The 21,280-nt window shown below is 42.9% G+C and overlaps 1 protein-coding gene across 9 annotated transcripts in view; it reads left to right on the forward strand.

Moving 5' to 3' along the window:
* Nucleotides 1-21,280, forward strand: part of LOC124140214 (kinesin-like protein KIF12) — a 109,669-nt gene that overhangs the window by 68,790 nt on the left and 19,599 nt on the right. For 5 of the 9 annotated variants that reach the window (XM_048396419.1, XM_048396418.1, XM_046507655.2 and 2 more), the window contains 5 exons: nt 16,522-16,773; nt 18,244-18,362; nt 19,805-19,909; nt 20,583-20,663; nt 21,175-21,262. In XM_048396419.1, coding sequence (XP_048252376.1) covers nt 16,522-16,773; nt 18,244-18,362; nt 19,805-19,909; nt 20,583-20,663; nt 21,175-21,262 — 645 coding nt within the window. Of the gene's footprint in view, nt 1-6,065; nt 9,182-16,521; nt 16,774-18,243; nt 18,363-19,804; nt 19,910-20,582; nt 20,664-21,174; nt 21,263-21,280 lie in introns of those variants that run through there. The other 4 variants (XM_046507653.2, XM_048396417.1, XM_046507652.2 and 1 more) reach the window with 3 other exon arrangements.

Here is a 21,280-nt window from a genome sequence, read left to right on the forward strand (position 1 = left end):
TTTTAGACTGTTGACTGCATATGCAGGTGAGCTACAGTGCTGTGGCAATGACTTTACATGATTCCTGAAGACATATTCTATAGTTCCTGAGCCCATCATTGGAAATGATCTGTAAGAATTTCCTTATTTTAATCATCGGCATAGAAACAAAACAATATTTGTGAATGTGTGACACGCCCTGTGTGATTACTCTCCACTCTGCCTGGACTATACCCTGTGTGAATACTCTCTGCTCTGCCTGGACTATACCCTGTGTGATTACTCGCCTCTCTGCCTTGACTATACCCTGTGTGATTACTCACCACTCTTCCTGGACTATACCCTGTGTGATTACTCTCCACTCTGCCTGGACTATACCCTGTGTGATTACTCTCCACTCTGCCTGGACTATACCCTGTGTGATTACTCTCCACTCTGCCTGGACTATACCCTGTGTGATTACGCTCCACTCTGCCTGGACTATACCCTGTGTGATTACTCTCCACTCTGCCTGGACTATCCCCTGTGTGATTACTCTCCACTCTGCCTGGACAATCCCCTGTGTGATTACTCTCCACTCTGCCTTGACTATACCCTGTGTGATTACTCTCCACTTTGCCTGGACTAAACCCTGTGTGATTACTCTCCACTCTGCCTGGACTAAACCCTGTGTGATTACTCTCCGCTCTGCCTGGACTATCCCCTGTGTGGTTACTCTCCACTCTGCCTGGACTATACCCTGTGTGATTACACTCCATTCTGCCTGGACTATACCCTGTGTGATTACTCTCCACTCTGCCTGGACTATACCCTGTGTGATTACTCTCTACTCTGCCTGGACTATACCCTGTGTGATTACTCTCCACTCTGCCTGGACTATACCCTGTGTGATTACTCTCTACTCTGCCTGGACTATACCCTGTGTGATTACTCCCCACTCTGCCTGGAGTATACCCTGTGTGATTACTCTCCACACTGCCTGGACTCAACCCTGTGTGATTACTCCCAATTCACCCTGGACTATCCCCTGTGTGATTACTCTCCACTCTCCCTGGACTATCCCCTGTGTGATTACTCCCCACTCACCCTGGACTATCCCCTGTGTGATAACTCTCCACTCTGCCTGGACTATCCCCTGTGTGATTACTCCCCACTCACCCTGGACTATTCCCTGTGTGATAACTCTCCACTCTGCCTGGACTATACCCTGTGTGATTACTCTCCACTCTCCCTGGACTATCCCCTGTGTGATTACTCTCCACTCTGCCTGGACTATCCCCTGTGTGATTACTCCCCACTCACCCTGGACTATCCCCTGCGTGATTACTCTCCACTCTGCCTGGACTATACCCTGTGTGATTACTCTCTACTCTGCCTGGACTATACCCTGTGTGATTACTCTCTACTCTGCCTGGACTATACCCTGTGTGATAACACTCCACTCTGCCTGTACTATACCCTGTGTGATAACTCTCTACTCTGCCTGGACTATACCCTGTGTGATTACTCTCCACTCTGCCTGGACTATACCCTGTGTGATTACTCTCCACTCTGCCTGTACTATACCCTGTGTGATTACTCTCCACTCTGCCTGGACAATCCCCTGTGTGGTTACTCTCCACTCTGCCTGGACTATACCCTGTGTGATTACTCTCCACTCTGCCTGTACTATACCCTGTGTGATTACTCTCCACTCTGCCTGGACTAAACCCTGTGTGATTACTCTCCACTCTGCCTGGACTATACCATTTATGATTACCATCAACTCTACCTAGGATTCATACCTTGTGTGAATACTCTTGACTCTACCAGGATTCACTCCCTGTGAGATTACTCTCAACTCTATCTCGACTATGACAGTGATTACTATCTATTAACTCATATATACTGTGTTATTACTCATGACTCTACTGGGATTCATAGCCCAAGGGATTACTTTCAAGTCGATCCACAACTCTACCTGGGATTCACATACTGTGTGATTACTCTCAACTCTACCCTGGATGATAACAGTGATTACTATCAAATCTTCCTAGGGATTCATATATACTGTGTGATTACACTCAACTCTACCTGGGATTCATTCCTTGTGTGAATACTCTCGACTCTACTTGGACTATACCCTGAGTGATTACTCTCAACTCTGCCTGGACTATGACAGTGATTAAGATCAACTCTACCAGGGATTCATATATACTGTGTGATTACTCATGACTCTACCCAGGATTCACTCCCTGTGTGATCACTCTCGACTCAATAGGATTCATACCCTGTGTGATTACTATCAACTCTAACGGGATTCATACCATGACTTTCAACTTGATCTTCAGCTCTATCTAGGATTCACATACTGTGTAATTTCTCTCAACTCTTTCTGGGCTATAACAGTGATTACTATGAACTCAACTCATATATACTGTGTTATTACTCTCAACTCTACCCCTATTCACTCTCTGTGTGACTACTCTCAACTCTACCAGGATTCACTCGCTGTGTTATTACTCTCAACTCTACCAGGATTCACTCTCTGTGTGATTACTCTCAACTCTACCAGGATTCACTCTATGTGTGACTACTCTGGACTCTACCAGGATTCACTCTGTGTGTGCATATTCTCAACTCTATCCGGATTCACTCTGTGTGGGACTACTCTGGACTCTACCAGGATTCACTCTGTGTGTGATTACTCTCAACTCTAATAGGATTCACTCTGTGTGATTACTCTCAACTCTACCAGGATTCACTCTATGTGTGACTACTCTGGACTCTACCAGGATTCACTCTGTGTGTGACTACTCTCAACTCTACCCGGATTCACTCTGTGTGTGATTACTCTCAACTCTACCAGGATTCACTCTATGTGTGACTACTCTGGACTCTACCAGCATTCACTCTCTGTGTGATTACTCTCAACTCTACCAGGATTCACTCTGTGTGTGACTACTCTCAACTCCACCAGGATTCACTCTCTGTGTTATTACTCTCAACTCTACCAGGATTCACTCTATGTGTGATTTCTCTGGACTCTACCAGGATTCACTCTGTGTGTGACTACTCTGGACTCTACCAGCATTCACTCTATGTGTGATTACTCTGGACTCTACCAGGATTCACTCTGTGTGTGACTACTCTGGACTCTACCAGGATTCACTCCCTGTGTGATTACTCTCAACTCTACCAGGATTCACTCTATGTGTGACTACTCTGGACTCTACCAGGATTCACTCTGTGTGTGACTACTCTCAACTCTACCCGGATTCACTCTATGTGTGACTACTCTCAACTCTACCAGGATTCACTCTGTGTGTGACTACTCTCAACTCTACCAGGATTCACTCTCTGTGTTATTACTCTGGACTCTACCAGGATTCACTCTGTGTGTGACTACTCTGGACTCTACCAGCATTCACTCTGTGTGTGACTACTCTGGACTCTACCAGCATTCACTCCATGTGTGACTACTCTGGTCTCTACCAGGATTCACTCTGTGTGTGACTACTCTGGACTCTACCAGGATTCACTCTGTGTGTGACTTCTCTGGACTCTACCAGCATTCACTCTGTGTGTGATTACTCTCAACTCTACCAGGATTCACTCTGTGTGTGATTTCTCTGGACTCTACCAGGATTCACTCTCTGTGTGTGACTACTCTCAACTCTATCCGGATTCAATCTATGTGTGACTACTCTCAACTCTACCAGGATTCACTCTCTGTGTTATTACTCTCAACTCTACCAGGATTCACTCTATGTGTGATTTCTCTGGACTCTACCAGGATTCACTCCATGTGTGATTACTCTGGACTCTACCAGGATTCACTCTATGTGTGACTACTCTGGACTCTACCAGCATTCACTCTATGTGTGATTACTCTGGACTCTACCAGGATTCACTCTGTGTGTGACTACTCTGGACTCTACCAGGATTCACTCTGTGTGTGACTACTCTGGACTCTACCAGGGTTCACTCTGTGTGTGATTACTCTCAACTCTACCAGGTTTTACCCTATGTGTGACTACTCTGGACTCTACCAGGATTCACTCTCTGTGTGATTACTCTCAACTCTACCAGGATTCACTCTATGTGTGACTACTCTGGACTCTACCAGGATTCACTCTGTGTGTGACTACTCTCAACTCTACCCGGATTCACTCTATGTGTGACTACTCTCAACTCTACCAGGATTCACTCTCTGTGTGACTAATCTCAACTCTACCAGGATTCACTCTCTGTGTTATTACTCTGGACTCTACCAGGATTCACTCTGTGTGTGACTTCTCTGGACTCTACCAGCATTCACTCTGTGTGTGACTACTCTGGACTCTACCAGCATTCACTCTGTGTGTGATTACTCTGGACTCTACCAGGATTCACTCCATGTGTGACTACTCTGGTCTCTACCAGGATTCACTCTGTGTGTGACTACTCTGGACTCTACCAGGATTCACTCTGTGTGTGACTACTCTGGACTCTACCAGCATTCACTCTCTGTGTGATTACTCTCAACTCTACCAGGATTCACTCTGTGTGTGACTACTCTCAACTCTACCAGGATTCACTCTCTGTGTTATTACTCTCAACTCTACCAGGATTCACTCTATGTGTGATTTCTCTGGACTCTACCAGGATTCACTCTGTGTGTGATTACTCTGGACTCTACCAGGATTCACTCTGTGTGTGATTACTCTGGACTCTACCAGGATTCACTCTCTGTGTGTGACTACTCTGGACTCTACCAGCATTCACTCTATGTGTGATTACTCTGGACTCTACCAGGATTCACTCTGTGTGTGACTACTCTGGACTCTACCAGGATTCACTCTGTGTGTGACTACTCTGGACTCTACCAGGGTTCACTCTGTGTGTGATTACTCTCAACTCTACCAGGTTTTACTCTATGTGTGACTACTCTGGACTCTACCAGGATTCACTCTCTGTGTGATTACTCTCAACTCTACCAGGATTCACTCTATGTGTGACTACTCTGGACTCTACCAGGATTCACTCTGTGTGTGACTACTCTCAACTCTATCCGGATTCACTCTGTGTGGGACTACTCTGGACTCTACCAGGATTCACTCTGTGTGTGATTACTCTCAACTCTACCAGGATTCACTCTGTGTGTGATTACTCTCAACTCTACCAGGATTCACTCTGTGTGTGATTACTCTCAACTCTACCAGGATTCACTCTATGTGTGACTACTCTCAACTCTACCAGGATTCACTCCATGTGTGACTACTCTGGACTCTACCAGGATTCACTCTGTGTGTGATTACTCTCAACTCTACCAGGATTCACTCTGTGTGTGACTACTCTCAACTCTACCAGGATTCACTCTGTGTGTGACTACTCTGGACTCTGCCTGGACTATCATGTGTGATTACTCATACCCTGTACTCAATACTCTACCCTGGACGCATTGATTTCTCATCAAGACTGTGAATTGATTGATGTATCGCATGTTAGCTTTCATTAAACACCCCTTTTCCTTACAGTCTCTCAGTCAATACCTTGAGCTGACACTTCAAGTGTTATTGGAACTATTTATGACGGAGTGTTTGCTCATCTGAGAGATTTCTCCTGTAATTATGCCCTCTCTTTTTATAGCCTGTCACAGCAATATGAATTTCGTAAGCCTAATCCTTATAATAGAATTTACACTTTTTGGATTTGTTTACATTAAAGTGACATTAGGCTAAAGAAAATAAATAGTCTTGGTTCTCAGCCACCGCCTGCATCATTAGAGAGTTTGCCGCACGTTTCTTTTTTATTTCCATTTAAAAATAAAAAATAAAAAATCTTTAAATATTCCAAGTCCAACAAGAGTCAAATACTGTATTCCAGTATTCCAAAGGGGAGGCCCTTTCCCAGGTTGATTGTACACAATTGTTTATTAATTACACAACTGTTTATTGGTTACATACTAGTAACAACCCCCCCCCAAACGCAAACTAAATAAGTATGTTACATATTTGACCACTTTCTAAATAGCATTGTGTGTTTAAAGCTTTCCGCCAGGTGAGCTGTGCCAATTTACACTTGTCAGAGGGGTACACAGGGCGGTCGGGTAGCCCAGTGGTTAAAGCGTTCACTTTTTTACATTTAGGACTACAAGTTGTATTGCTAAAGTTCAAAGCAGCTTATGGTATTGCTGTGTATTGCTGTCACTCCTCATATTGATGGATCACACGGTCAACAGTCACATATCGGTTGTCCAGTAGTCGAGTTCCTGAGAGGGCTGACAGCAAGTAAAGTGATCATTAGAGAGCTACTGAGATTAGCTGTGTTTGTATGTCATACAACTCCAGATCAACCGTGATACTTATAGCCATGCCGAGGCATGTCTGCCCTGACTTCACATACCACGCCAGGAATTACCGAGTTCCATTTGATGCAGGAACTCGAACGAGATTATTTCTTTCAAGTTTAGGAAGTCAAAGAATAATAACTTCCCAGAACCACGTTATTGCTGACTGAGAAGTCTCAACGTAGTCAAGTCAGAATTAATGTAATATCTGTTCTATTTATACTGGACACTGGTTAAAGAGGACACTAGTTTAAAGTTTGCGTCTACCTTTCTTATCCACCATGTCTAAATGGACCTGCTGTCTGACTCAGAGCAAACCTCTGTGGTTATTGTTTTGCATAAACTCTCATTGTTGACCTTCTCGAACGAACGAGTGTGAAAGTCATCGGTTGTGAAGATGCCAGCATTTCTGTGTAGAGACTTTACGACGGGTGTCAATGAAACCTGCGATTTATGTGAAAGGCTTATTGCGGCAGTGAAGGCATCACAATACAAGCGGCAATTGTTACGCTGAATATCCCAGCCTGGGTGTATTGTGGCATTGAATGACTCTCAGTCCGGGCATTGATAGTCCTCACATGGGCTGGGCCTTTTACTCGGGACAATCCTGTCTGATAGTGTATAACTATGAATTGAATATTTATAATCCAACACACAAGGACGACCCTGTGTGTGTACTTGTGTATAGTAACAGTGACAAATTAAGGAAATCTGATCTTCAATACGACGACAGTCTTTAACTGTATGAGAAAGTGTACCCACTGTTCAAGGTCCGGATTAGGACTACAGCCTTTAATTAAGAAGCTGTGAGAGTTAATGGTTTGAGAACTACAACTTGTGTAAGATTTGATGCCAATAACAGTACAGTGATTGTTCAAGGGGCAAGTGGCAGAAGTACCCGCAGTAGTTAAGTGGCTATTGATGAGTGTCGGGAGGGGAGAGTCCGTCAGCGATTATTGGATGATTAGATAAAGATCTGAATTGGTGGCAGCATGTCGACCATTTACATAGCACTTGAAATTTGAATGGCTGGTAGTGACTGTACAACAGACACACAGCAACAGCTGCTGGCTTAACATGGAGACCAGGATTACACACAGATTCACACTGGAGGATTTCGTTGGGTACTATCTGCCAAGATTGTTCCTTTGAAACTGATGCCATTTCAAATGAGAAATATGTGATTTTCTTATCAGTTTGATCGTATGGAAAGTGTTTATATTAGCCACAAGCTAATTGAGAATTTGACCAATTTGACGAAAAGGTTGAAAGTTGTGTGTTCTGTTTGGATATGTGTGTGAACTTCATAATGGAGAAAGGAGAATTTGGGTCTGTTGTGTGAGTTGTGTCTGGTGACCATGTCTCGTTATGCTGGACCTGGACCTCAGGTGTACCCTTCAGATGTGTACCCGGGTCAGAGAGGGTACAATAACCCCTACGCCAACCCACAGTTCAAGGGGAAGGGGGCAGGGGCTGATGTGGAGGGTCGGAGTGAGGGCAGTGTTGGGAGTCAGTCCCCAATAGCTGTAGCATTCCGGCGGGATGCGTATCTGTTCTCACCCCAGACCGGGGATGACTCCGACAATGATGCTGACTTACAGAGGTCGCATAGCGATAGCATCAGACCTCCGAGAAGAGGACAAGGACATCGGCGGAATAGTGACCCCAACTCACGCTCCAGGGGTAGAAGAGGCAGACGACGACCACAGCTGAAGTTTCGTAATGATAAAACCTGGCATCTGGACATGGGGACGCAGGTGGATGATAAACTGCGACATCAGAATGTTGCAACAAGTACTCACTGGAAGCCATATGTTGAGAGACACTCGACGCCCGATTACAAACACTCCAACCGAACTCGGGGTAAATATAACCCTAAGAGGTCAGTGCCTGGTTCAAGGGACACAGTGGACAGAGGCATGCAAACCTATACTCCCCCTGCCTCTCCGACATCGCTGACGTTTGAGACTGACCTCAGTGGGGATGGACTCAGTCACTCAGACACTGATTGGGAACTAAAACGGCCCAGTAAGAAGTCTCGTAGTGGGACTGATAACAGCTCTTCCGACACTGGTAATAAGGTCAGGAGACGAGGGGGTAGGAAACAGCAGAGTGGCACGGACGACAGTGAGCCCGATAAGACCGGAGCTATCGATGACAGTCCCCGATCTCGCCGGGTTGGTGTGACACAAGCTCCTGGTTTACAATCAAAAACTGGAAAACAGAAAAAGAAGAAGAAAGTGCGTGTGAGCTCCCCACGTGAGGTAGCAGCTTATCACCAGGCCCGGCTCCAGGAGATTGAAGAGGAGGAGGCGGGAGGCAGGGACAGTCCATCAGAAGTTCGAAACTCGCACAACACAGATGAAATTCCTGATGACCTGAAGAGCCTCAGTGCTAAACATTACCTGAAAAAGATAGGCAGACTCAACACTGAGCTGGAAAAAAAGTCAAATCAGACTAACCCAAGAGGGGATAGATTTGTTATGGCTCAGGAGAAACCTCAGTATGTGATACGGAGCAATAACAACTCCCGCGAGGTTAGAGCTCATTCCAGCTCCTCATCTTCTTCTAATCATGACCAAAGTGTCAAGGGAACCAGCAGTGGGAAGACGGATGGAGATTCGGACATATTGGATCATCTGGATGACTTCAACATCGTAGAGGAGTATGATGGAAATGACATATACTTGTGTTACCTGATGACAGACAGTGGGGCCACTATTGGCCCAATGAGATTGGACATAGAGGATATAGAGATTGGACTTCCTGGTATGAATAAGGGAGATAACTCTGATGACAAGGGAGATAACTCCCAGGAAGAGGAGGATGAAGGTCACTCTGTAAACAGTGATACCATTGCAGAGGAAGACCAGGACAGTGACAATATACAAGGTGGTTTGAGTAGAATAGCCTCTTTTGACAGCCCTCTTTCATTGATAGCTGAGTATGATAGAATTATTTTGCTGATGGTAGGGGATGAAAACAAATAGATGAGGATGTGGATTTATTTTGTTTCAAAATCAGAATTATATTTTCAGATAGACAATACAATAAAAACTCAATCATGATGTTTATGTACAAATAATGTACTTCATTCCACACATGACTGGAAATAGTTCTCAAGTAATATAATATTTGCAATATTTCCCCTTTCATGGACCCGTTGATGTGTGGGCTTTGAAATATTGCTGTGGATGTGTAAATTTTACACAGAAACCTTCATGAACAGTCCATCGTTTTGATTGGCTTAATGTTACTATTATTGGGTATAGACTGCAATGAATTGTTCAAAACAACAGGATGAGACACAAGTGTGTGTTGTAATGATATGTGTATAATAGTCTGAGATACAAGTTAGAAAGGTGTAGTGTGTGTGTGAGTGATCATTGTATAAAGCAGCATCATATATTTGAAGAGGGTGCAAAACCCGTTTTGATAAGTTGGATGCCTTACCCTGTCAAGTGGTATTCCGGTGCCGCAGTGGAGTACGCTCGATGCCATGAAATGTTTATCTGGGTGCCAATATGTCAATGTTGAACTATATTTTTCAACCTTAATTTTGCAAAAAGTGACCAATCTTCCATATATTTCATATATTTCATAATCTTCCTAAGCTCGTGAGCACACATGGTAATGCATTCTATGTGAAAATCCTGTCTAATTTACCAGCTGTGTATACTGATATGACTCACAAGTCCTTAAATCAGATGCCAAGACAAGATCACAAGATCCGGGTTAGAATAGGCCTTCAGCAACCCATGCTTCCCGTAAAAGGCGCCTGTGCTTGTCGTAAGAAGCAATTAACGGAATCAGGTTGTCAGGCTCGCTGACGTGGTTGATGCATGTCATCGTATCCCAATTGCATGGATCGATGCTCATGATGTCAAACACTGGATTGTCTGGTCCAGACTCGATTATTTACAGACTGCCGTCATATAGCTGGAATATTGCTGAATGCGGCATAAAACAACAAACAAACATAGCTAAGACAAGTTAAGTGGTATTCCGGAGGCCTAGAGAGGGGCGGTTGGCAACTTCCATGATTTTGTCAAGGAGGTGTCAAGATTATATTGACAACTACTCAGATGTTACCCATGATAACAGCTTCTAGTGACTTCACAGATAATACAGGAGGGGTACATTCTGGTAACGAAATAAAAATATTACCCCAATGTTAAATCTGGTGATTTCACATATGATAACCCAAGGTTATGATCAAGCAAAGATGGGTAGATTCATGTACCTGACTATAATCACCTCAAGCTAACCTGTATATATAGAACAGGGGCTAAATACTGCATGTCCTACATGCATGGCTCGGTGGCAATGATAGTTGTACTATGTTGTTTGTGGTTACAGCAGGGACCATATAACAAAGATATATGGCCTCTGGTTACACGATCAGCTGTTGTTTCCACGATACTTTAAAGTGTTTGTCATTGGGGGAGATATGCTTGGTGATCTAGCCTGGGTTGTGTTCAGGAATAATGTGGGTTATCTGATAGGAGATACTTCACTAGCGCTGTGTTTGATCAGAACTCTCCAACCTTGTGGAATGTATTAAAGTTTATTGACTGAATGGTGAAGCTTTCAGATCCCGTAATCCTGGAGTATTACTGTAAACAACACACACGCACAGTGAACAGGAGTTGTCGTACTGGTCAGTCTGGAGAGTGGTGGTGTGTTGTGGGTACTTAGGTCTGTCAGTGAGGATAGATGGTTACTGTACTGTGTTGTGGGTACTTAGGTCTGTCAGTGAGGATAGATGGTTACTGTACTGTGTTGTGGGTACTTAGGTCTGTCAGTGAGGATAGATGGTGACTGTATTGTGTTGTAGGTAGTTAAGTCTGTCAGTGAGGATAGATGGTGACTGTACTGTGTTGTTGGTAGTTAGGTCTGTCAGTGAGGACAGATGGTTACTGTACTGTGTTGTGGGTACTTAGGTCTGTCAGTGAGGATAGATGGTTACTGTACTGTGTTGTTGGTAGTTAAGTCTGTCAGTGAGGATAGATGGTTACTGTATTGTGTTGTTGGTAGTTAAGTCTATCAGTGAGGATAGATGGTGACTGTACTGTGTTGTTGTAGTTAGGCCTGTTAGTGAGGATAGATGGTGACTGTACTCTGTTGTTGGTAGTTAGGTCTGTCAGTGAGGACAGATGGTTACTGTATTGTGTTGTAGGTAGTTATGTCTGTCAGTGAGGATGGATGGTGACTGTATTGTGTTGTTGGTAGTTATGTCTGTCAGTGAGGACAGATGGTTACTGTATTGTGTTGTTGTAGTTATGTCTGTCAGTGAGGACAGATGGTTACTGTATTGTGTTGTAAGTAGTTATGTCTGTCAGTGAGGATAGATGGTGACTGTATTGTGTTGTGGGTAGTTAAGTCTGTCAGTGAGGATCGATGGTTACTGTATTGTGTTGTTGGTAGTTATGTCTGTCAGTGAGGATAGATGGTGACTGTATTGTGTTGTTGGTAGTTATGTCTGTCAGTGAGGACAGATGGTTACTGTATTGTGTTGTAAGTAGTTATGTCTGTCAGTGAGGATAGATGGTGACTGTATTGTGTTGTGGGTAGTTAGGTCTGTCAGTGAGGATCGATGGTTACTGTATTGTGTTGTTGGTAGTTATGTCTGTCAGTGAGGATAGATGGCGACTGTACTGTGTTGTTGGTAGTTATGTCTGTCAGTGAGGATAGATGGTGACTGTATTGTGTTGTTGGTAGTTATGTCTGTCAGTGAGGACAGATGGTTACTGTATTGTGTTGTTGGTAGTTATGTCTGTCAGTGAGGACAGATGGTTACTGTATTGTGTTGTAGGTAGTTAAGTCTGTCAGTGAGGATAGATGGTGACTGGACTGTGTTGTTGGTAGTTATGTCTGTCAGTGAGGACAGATGGTTACTGTATTGTGTTGTAGGTAGTTATGTCTGTCAGTGAGGATAGATGGTGACTGTACTGTGTTGTTGGTAGTTATGTCTGTCATTGAGGACAGATGGTTACTGTATTGTGTTGTAGGTAGTTATGTCTGTCAGTGAGGATAGATGGTGACTGTACTGTGTTGTTGGTAGTTATGTCTGTCAGTGAGGATAGATGGTGATTGTATTGTGTTGTAAGTAGTTATGTCTGTCAGTGAGGATAGATGGTGACTGTATTTTGTTGTTGTAGTTATGTCTGTCAGTGAGGACAGATGGTTACTGTATTGTGTTGTTGGGAGTTATGTCTGTCAGTGAGGACAGATGGTTACTGTATTGTGTTGTAGGTAGTTAAGTCTGTCAGTGAGGATAGATGGTGACTGGACTGTGTTGTTGGTAGTTATGTCTGTCAGTGAGGACAGATGGTTACTGTATTGTGTTGTAGGTAGTTATGTCTGTCAGTGAGGATAGATGGTGACTGTACTGTGTTGTTGGTAGTTATGTCTGTCAGTGAGGACAGATGGTTACTGTATTGTGTTGTAGGTAGTTATGTCTGTCAGTGAGGATAGATGGTGACTGTACTGTGTTGTTGGTAGTGATGTCTGTCAGTGAGGATAGATGGTGACTGGACTGTGTTGTAGGTAGTTATGTCTGTCAGTGAGGACAGATGGTGACTGTACTGTGTTGTTGGTAGTTAGGTCTGTCAGTGAGGATAGATGGTGACTGTACTGTGTTGTTGGTAGTTATGTCTGTCAGTGAGGACAGATGGTTACTGTATTGTGTTGTAAGTAGTTAAGTCTGTCAGTGAAGATAGATGGTGACTGTACTGTGTTGTTGGTAGTTATGTCTGTCAGTGAGGATAGATGGTGACTGTACTGTGTTGTTGTAGTTAGGTCTGTCAGTGAGGACAGATGGTGACTGTACTGTGTTGTTGTAGTTAGGCCTGTCAGTGAGGATAGATGGTGACTGTACTGTGTTGTTGTAGTTAGGTCTGTCAGTGAGGATAGATGGTGACTGTACTGTGTTGTTGTAGTTAGGTCTGTCAGTGAGGACAGATGGTGACTGTACTGTGTTGTTGTAGTTATGTCTGTCAGTGAGGACAGATGGTGACTGTACTGTGTTGTTGTAGTTAGGTCTGTCAGTGAGGACAGATGGTGACTGTACTGTGTTGTTGTAGTTAGGTCTGTCAGTGAGGACAGATGGTGACTGTACTGTGTTGTTGTAGTTAGGTCTGTCAGTGAGGATAGATGGTGACTGTACTGTGTTGTTGTAGTTATGTCTGTCAGTGAGGATAGATGGTGACTGTACTGTGTTGTTGTAGTTAGGTCTGTCAGTGAGGACAGATGGTGACTGTACTGTGTTGTTGTAGTTAGGTCTGTCAGTGAGGACAGATGGTGACTGTACTGTGTTGTTGTAGTTAGGTCTGTCAGTGAGGATAGATGGTGACTGTACTGTGTTGTTGTAGTTAGGTCTGTCAGTGAGGACAGATGGTGACTGTACTGTGTTGTTGTAGTTAGGTCTGTCAGTGAGGACAGTTGGTGACTGTACTGTGTTGTTGTAGTTAGGTCTTTCAGTGAGGATAGATGGTGACTGTACTGTGTTGTTATAGTTAGGTCTGTCAGTGAGGACAGATGGTGACTGTACTGTGTTGTTGTAGTTAGGTCTGTCAGTGAGGACAGATGGTGACTGTACTGTGTTGTTGTAGTTAGGTCTGTCAGTGAGGATAGATGGTGACTGTACTGTGTTGTTGTAGTTAGGTCTGTCAGTGAGGACAGATGGTGACTGTACTGTGTTGTTGTAGTGAGGCCTGTTAGTGAGGACAGATGGTGACTGTACTGTGTTGTTGTAGTTAGGTCTGTCAGTGAGGATAGATGGTGACTGTACTGTGTTGTTGTAGTTAGGTCTGTCAGTGAGGACAGATGGTGACTGTACTGTGTTGTTGTAGTTAGGCCTGTTAGTGAGGACAGATGGTGACTGTACTGTGTTGTTGTAGTTAGGTCTGTCAGTGAGGATAGATGGTGACTGTACTGTGTTGTTGTAGTTAGGTCTGTCAGTGAGGACAGATGGTGACTGTACTGTGTTGTTGTAGTTAGGTCTGTCAGTGAGGATAGATGGTGACTGGACTGTGTTGTTGGTTGTTATATCTGTCAGTGAGGATAGATGGTTACTGTACTGTGTTGTTGGTTGTTAGGTCTGTCAGTGAGGATAGATGGTTTCTCTACTGTGTTGTTGGTTGTTAGGTCTGTCAGTGAGGATAGATGGTTTCTCTACTGTGTTGTTGGTAGTTAGGTCTGTCAGTGAGGATAGATGGTTTCTCTACTGTGTTGTTGGTAGTTATATCTGTCTGTGAGGATAGATGGTGACTGTACTGTATGGTTGGTTGTTAGGTCTGTCTGTAGGTCAGACCAGTTTCTCAAGATCATGTTCAGGCAGAAACTCAAACTGAAAGCATATGGATGTATTTGTTTTGAAAAACTAACCCATCCAATATAGGTACACAAAATGCCACACCCCCTGGAGTCATTTGAACAAGGATCATGTGCAAGTATCTGATCCATGTAATGAACTTAAGTGATTTGTGTGAACCTGAAACATTGTCTCTGTGGAACTTGGTAAACATCAACTGCTAAATAAATAAATATATATTCACTGACAAAAGAAACGCAAATCATATAGGTATGTTGGTTAAGATATGAAGAATTACTCATATTTAGGATATATTAGATAGGTTTGCACAAACAAACATACTGGTATGTTGTGTGAATCAGTGCTCATGAATACATGACGTCATAGATCCATGACCATTTGTCTCGTGCAGGATTTGCGTGTAAAGTTTGGAAATCATGTGTAGCATATCGTGATAAGAATAAAGACACTCTTTGGTAACACTTGACTGATTGTTAGTTTTGTCATTAAGTGGTACCCGGTTCATGTTGGAAACATCTTTTCTTAACATACATACTTCTCTATATGTTTGTATGGTTTGCATTTCTTTTGGCGGTGAGTATGTGTTAAAACTTAAGTTTACAGACAAACTGGGTTTTAAATGATTTGATAGGACAGCCAACTGGCCAGAGAATCTCCCTTTGTGAGTAATGCTATCCATAAACATGCTAGATGTGATGCAGGTTGAAGGAATAGCTGTAATTGAATGATTTGAATCTGTCAACCCCACGCAACATGGTTGGATATTGGGAAACTTTGATGTGTAAGATGCGTAAATGTCAAATAAAATAAAATAGAATATGGGATTACAAATATAAAAGGAAAGGAAAACAATAAAATGGAAGGAAAAGCTTATAATATTCTGCTATGAGTATTGGGGGCATGGGTGACCCAGTCAGCTAAGGTGCCGCAAATCACGGTGCAGAGTTGTGTCCCTTTGGCTCGCCTGAAACCTATGATTGTGGGTTCAAATCCTGGTTTGCCTGAATTATGTTTCTTGGTCTGCCAGCACCATACCCAGTATCACTTTGGGCGTTCCGCCCACATTAAGCTGACACGCTGTTATATAACTGAAATACTGTTGAACGGTATTAAACTTAACTTACTGTCACTCAAATGCAGTACTGAGAAGTACCTTGTAATGGTTTGTGCTGCTGACATACACTGAGGTTCTAAAAGGGGATTACGTCCGGTTAGAATAATACTTCTGCTATATTATGATGTTTTATATAAGTGTTTGTACATTTTCCCAAGGCAAGGGCGTTAGCTGACTAAAAAAGTCCAGTTTCCACCCTAGGAAACAGCCGAACTAGGCTGGAATTTCCAGGCTCGATCGTAGTGCCACCAGTGGCTAATATGAGTTACGTCCCTTCTATGTCCCTCCTACTGACCAATCAGATTCCATATCTACAGTGCACACTCAAGATGATCTGATAGATAATCAAGCTCTATACTGTATTAAAACGGGTCTTACTTTGTGAAGTGCATCAAATCACTTGAGCAGCTTGATTAAAAACATGAAAAGATTTGCAAAATATCTTTTTAACGCCCAGTTGGCAGAACACATGCTTTGCAAATCCTGCAGTCGACCGAAATCTACACTTTGAAATCCATGTTGTTTACAAACCGGATGTCTAGTTCATTTTACGATTGTGATTGGACTATGCATAGACTCATTAGCTTAGCCAAAATGTAACTCTGGAATTCCTGCGTAGTGCGGCAAGGGTGGAAACTGGACTTTTATAGTCAGTTAATGCCCTTGCTTCGGGAAGATGGGGTTGGTACAGCACTGTATGGATTTTCTTGTCTTCTGTTCATTTTATACAATGTTAACTTTTTGTCCATCTTTGATGTAATATTTTCTAATTTGTCTTTTCAGGTTTACGAAATCGCCAGACAGGGTCACATGGTCTGAATGAGTTCTCTAGCCGCAGCCACAGTATGTTGACCGTGACGATTGACTCGGAGACCCAGCCAGACCAGGAAGACGAGAACCTGTATGTCACAAAGCGAGGGAAGCTATCCTTCGTTGACCTTGCTGGGAGTGAGAAGGTCAAGGACAACACGACAGGTGCTGGGGCAGGGGTCATGTATGAATCCAACAGCATCAACAAGAGCCTATTAGTCCTAGGTGGGTTTCATATTAAGTGATTTATCATTGTTATGCTGAGGAAAATTTTAAGAGAAAAAACACCCTCAGCGATTGAAACTGTCACTTGTCCTATACTCCTTGCCAAACTGCCCAATAGGAAGGTGACATAAGGACTAGCAGACATTTGCCATTTTTAGAGTTTTGCTGACTGTTATCATCATTGTAATGACTAGTGGACTAAAAAAATTTAACCATTGACCCAATTGCTCATAATACGATTGGTGCTGTTCAATTGACCATATTGAAATAACACATTATCTGTTTTCCTAATGGGTGAAAGGTCCATCAGTTATTAAAAGTTGACCCCTGTTTTATTTTTTTACCCCCTTTGGATTCTGGTGAAGGATAGATCCCCAGTATCCCTTGCTTGTCGTTATAACCATCCACAGAGAATCAGATTGTCAGGTTTGGGGACTTGCGTTTTTTGCCGATGCTTTCAGTTGCTGGTCTGAATGGTCCAGACTTGATTATTTACATGCCACGTGGAAGTTTGACGACTCTCGCTATATCTAATATGAATTGTTCTCTAGGTTAATTATTGATAATATATCCCATGTCCTTGTAATCTATAATAGTTTACAGGATCTCGAGGCAAGAAACCTTCTACTTTGGTATAACAAAATTTCGAACTTAAAAATGCATACATATCAGTATTGAGAATTTCCTGTATTGCGCACGTGGGAGTAAATGCACTGCATGTTCCCGACAAGTATTTCAGGGCAGAACAGGTCCCCAGTATTGTGTGTCTGTTTCCTGATGGATTCCAGGGTGCCGTTGTCCAAAGCAATCTTAGCGCTAAGGTGATCATAATTCCCATACCTTAACATAGACTTACGATGGATTCCGGGGCATAACTGGTCTCTAGTACTGCTTGATTATACCCCAGTTTACGAAGTGAATCAGGGGTATATAGCGTTCCGTCCGTCCGTCCGAGCTTTTGTATGGCCCATAACTTTTTAACCATGCACCCTAACTTCACCAAACTTGCTACACCCATTTACCACAATGAGTACTTGTGCCTTTTGCTTCTTTGAAGATTCTGAACTTTTTAATTTTTGCCCTTTCCATGGAAACATTAGAAACTAAAACTTTTAGGGTGGGTGTTTTGTACGGCCCGTATCTTTTTAACCATGTACCCTAGCTTCACCAAACGTGCTACACTCATTTACCACAATGAGTACTTGTGCCTTTTGTAAGAAACATCAAGAATGTATGTTGTGCTAAGCATTGATTATCCCACACTAGATTGAAAAACATGTTTTCATTTCAAACATAATGCATCCTCATGGGGTTACAAAGGAAAGGGCAGTTCCTCTGACTTAAAGCAACAGGTATATTTCATTAATTAACAAACTATTTACAATTTGTTGTTCACCAGCAGGGATAACAGGGGTATGTGAGCTTTGTCAATCATTGTAGCACCGCATCACTCATCATTTGTCTGTCCAGGTAACTGCATCTCCCATCTGGGGGACTCCAAACGGAGACACGGACACATCCCGTACCGAGACAGCAAACTCACCAAGCTCCTGGCAGACAGTCTGGGAGGCAATGGTGTGACCCTGATGGTGAGTCTGTAACCACAACATAGTGTGTATAACTTATAACTTATAACTTATAAACCTACTGCCACTTTGGCCTACTGTATTGTAGATAGGGGTTACGGGTGGCCCAGTCGTCTAAGGTGCCATGATTCGCTGTGCGGAGTTGCGTCCATTGGGCACGCCAGAAACCTATGATTGTGTGTTCGAATCTCGGTTTGCCATGATTATATTCCTAGGTTTGTCAGCACCATACTCGTGCTTGTGGGTTTCACCGAAGTGGTAAACGTCTTAGACCTGCATCACTTCGGGCTTTCCTCCCACATTAAGCTAACACGCCGTGATATAACTGGAATACTGTTAAAAGCAGCATTAACCCCAACTCACTCTCACTGTATTGTAGATATCTTTCTATCTCAAAATAACCTCTTGGTAGGTTTTACTTGTTCCACGTAAGACCTGGTATGAGGTCTTACTCTATCCTAGTAAGATCTGGTATGAGGTTTTACATTTTGCAAGATTGACCTGATGATTTGAGTTGCACATGAAATTTGGACTTAGTGTTTCAAACGTCCAGTGTTCTAAAATCGAAGCCAAGTAATGTAACTTTTTCATTATTGATGACGGGAATAAACTCTGCAACCGCTCATACTCGTGGTAAAATTTGTACCTCAATGTTTTCCCTATGAGCCACCAGGCAAGTGGTTAGAGAGCGTTCAATTTTAGATGTCATGATTTAGTTTTGTCTCTGCTGCACGTGTTTCTTCTCTCGCACGCTTTGATCACATTTCTTTTATACTGCGACACACTGTATTGTTTCACTTAAGATATCTCGATGTTTTCTTATTTTTTCTGTTATTTCTTGTGTTTAGTTGGTTTATAAGTGAGATAAAGCACTCCACCTCGGTTATGGTCGAGGAAGTAAGACCTGGGCAATCGGGTATCAGACTTCCACGACCATAACCTCAGAGTCATGCTTTATCTTTCACATAACACGTGGTAGTTCAAACTTTGGGCTCTGGATACTTTCAGAAAATTACCCCATTTCTGTTTATTATAAACGTTTCAATTTTTTATGATGTGTAATGTGGCAGTGTTATGTAGGTTAGAATAATTAGAACTGCAGAAACTTGTTGATGTAAGTGACCTGTCATTTAGTTTTGGGGAGTGTGGGCCAGTGAGATAAATTGGTGAGAGTATCATGAAGAAATGACACAGTGAAAGAAGGGGGTGGCCAAATGTATAGGAGGAGGTGAAGCAAGAAAATAGGGACATGAAGGATGGGGGCTGACTGGGGCGGGGGAATTCAGAAATACCCTGATAATTTGGCACATATTACAAAACCCAGTGCTGTTATGCCTGAATGCTTGTTTGGACAGTATTTTTTACCTCTGAATCTAGTTTGACCAGACAGGGCTACATGTGAGAGAATATTGTATGTTTATTGTGTTACCTTGACCTTGTTTCAGATCACATGTATCACGCCTTCCTCCTGCAATGTCGCAGAAACTATGAATACTCTCCGCTACGCAAGTCGGGCCAAGAAGATCAAAACAAAACCTACAGTCAAGATGGTGAGAAGAATAATAGTGGTCATACACCTGTGAAAAGTTAAACAGCACTCCTTCCTTGTCTTTACTACTAGTGACAACCCCGTGAAGATCCAGGGTAGAATAGGTCTTCAGCAACCCCTGCTTGCCGTAACAGGCAACTAACAGGATTGGGTGGTCAGGCTCGCTGACTTGGTTGATGCATGTCATCGTATCCCATTTGCATAGATTGATGCTCATGATGTCAAACACTGGATTGTCTGGTCCAGACTTGATTGTTTCCAGACCGGCATCGTATTGCTGGAATATTGCTGAGTGTAGTATTAAAAACAAAAAACAAACAACATGTGACATAGGCCCTGTTTTGATGTATCTGAGATACTGGTACCTGACTGTGCTTTATCCCTCGATAAAGTACTTTTTGAGTTACATCATAATGGGCTGACATCATGACACTGTTCCAATTTCCTCCCCTGTGATCTAATAATAACATAATAACATAATAACATTGTCCTATCAATACAAATTGGAGCATGAAAGTTGTCATAAACATACTGTTAATGGTTGAACATTCAAGGGGTCCCAAGAATCATATGCCACAGGAGCAAACCTCAAGGATCCCAGGACCCCCGTAGTTCTCCCCCATGATTATTGTTTGTTCTTGAGTTTTGAATGCTTATGTGTCTTTTGTCCTTAGGATCCCAGGGAGAAGCTGATACTTAGTTTGAAGAGAGAAATAAAAATATTGCGGAATGAAAACCACTATTTGAGACAACAGGTGAGAACCACTTCTTAAAGCTTCAGGTGGGAACAATTATGTTGAACAAGAGGGGAGAACCACTTTTTGAGACAACAGGTTAGATCCACTGTTTGAGACAACAGGTGATAACCACTATTTGAGATAACAGGTGAGATCCACTGTTTGAGCAAAAGGTGAGATCTGCTATTTTGAGACAACAGGTGAGAACCACTATTTTGAGACAGCAGGTGAGAACCACCTTTTGAGACAACAGGTAAGAACCCCCTTTTGAGACAACAGGTGCAGATTACCGGTTGTGATAACATCTTTAACATTAAGAGAGAGAGAAAGAGTGAATGAATAAATTGACCATAATTACTTTGCAAGACAGAAGGTGAACACCTCAATTTCTGACAAGTAACAATACATAACCTGGAAACAATATGACAATCAACTTCTTACTGAAAATGTAAAAACAATTTTTGTGAACTTATGTGAAGTGAATGACATTGCTCCGTGTCTGGTAAGCCATCTCTCTTTGCCTCCCCAGCTGGAGTTCCCAGCCAAGCCGAAGGGGCAGCTGCAGAAAGAAAATGATGAGAAGTTCATGAAGTTTATGAAGGAGCAACAACAGAAAGGTGATTGCAGCTCTTCTC

Source organism: Haliotis rufescens, unplaced genomic scaffold, assembly GCF_023055435.1.
Source record: "Haliotis rufescens isolate VD_foot unplaced genomic scaffold, xgHalRufe1.0.p SCAF_15, whole genome shotgun sequence".
In the NCBI taxonomy this organism is placed as follows: domain Eukaryota; kingdom Metazoa; phylum Mollusca; class Gastropoda; order Lepetellida; family Haliotidae; genus Haliotis; species Haliotis rufescens.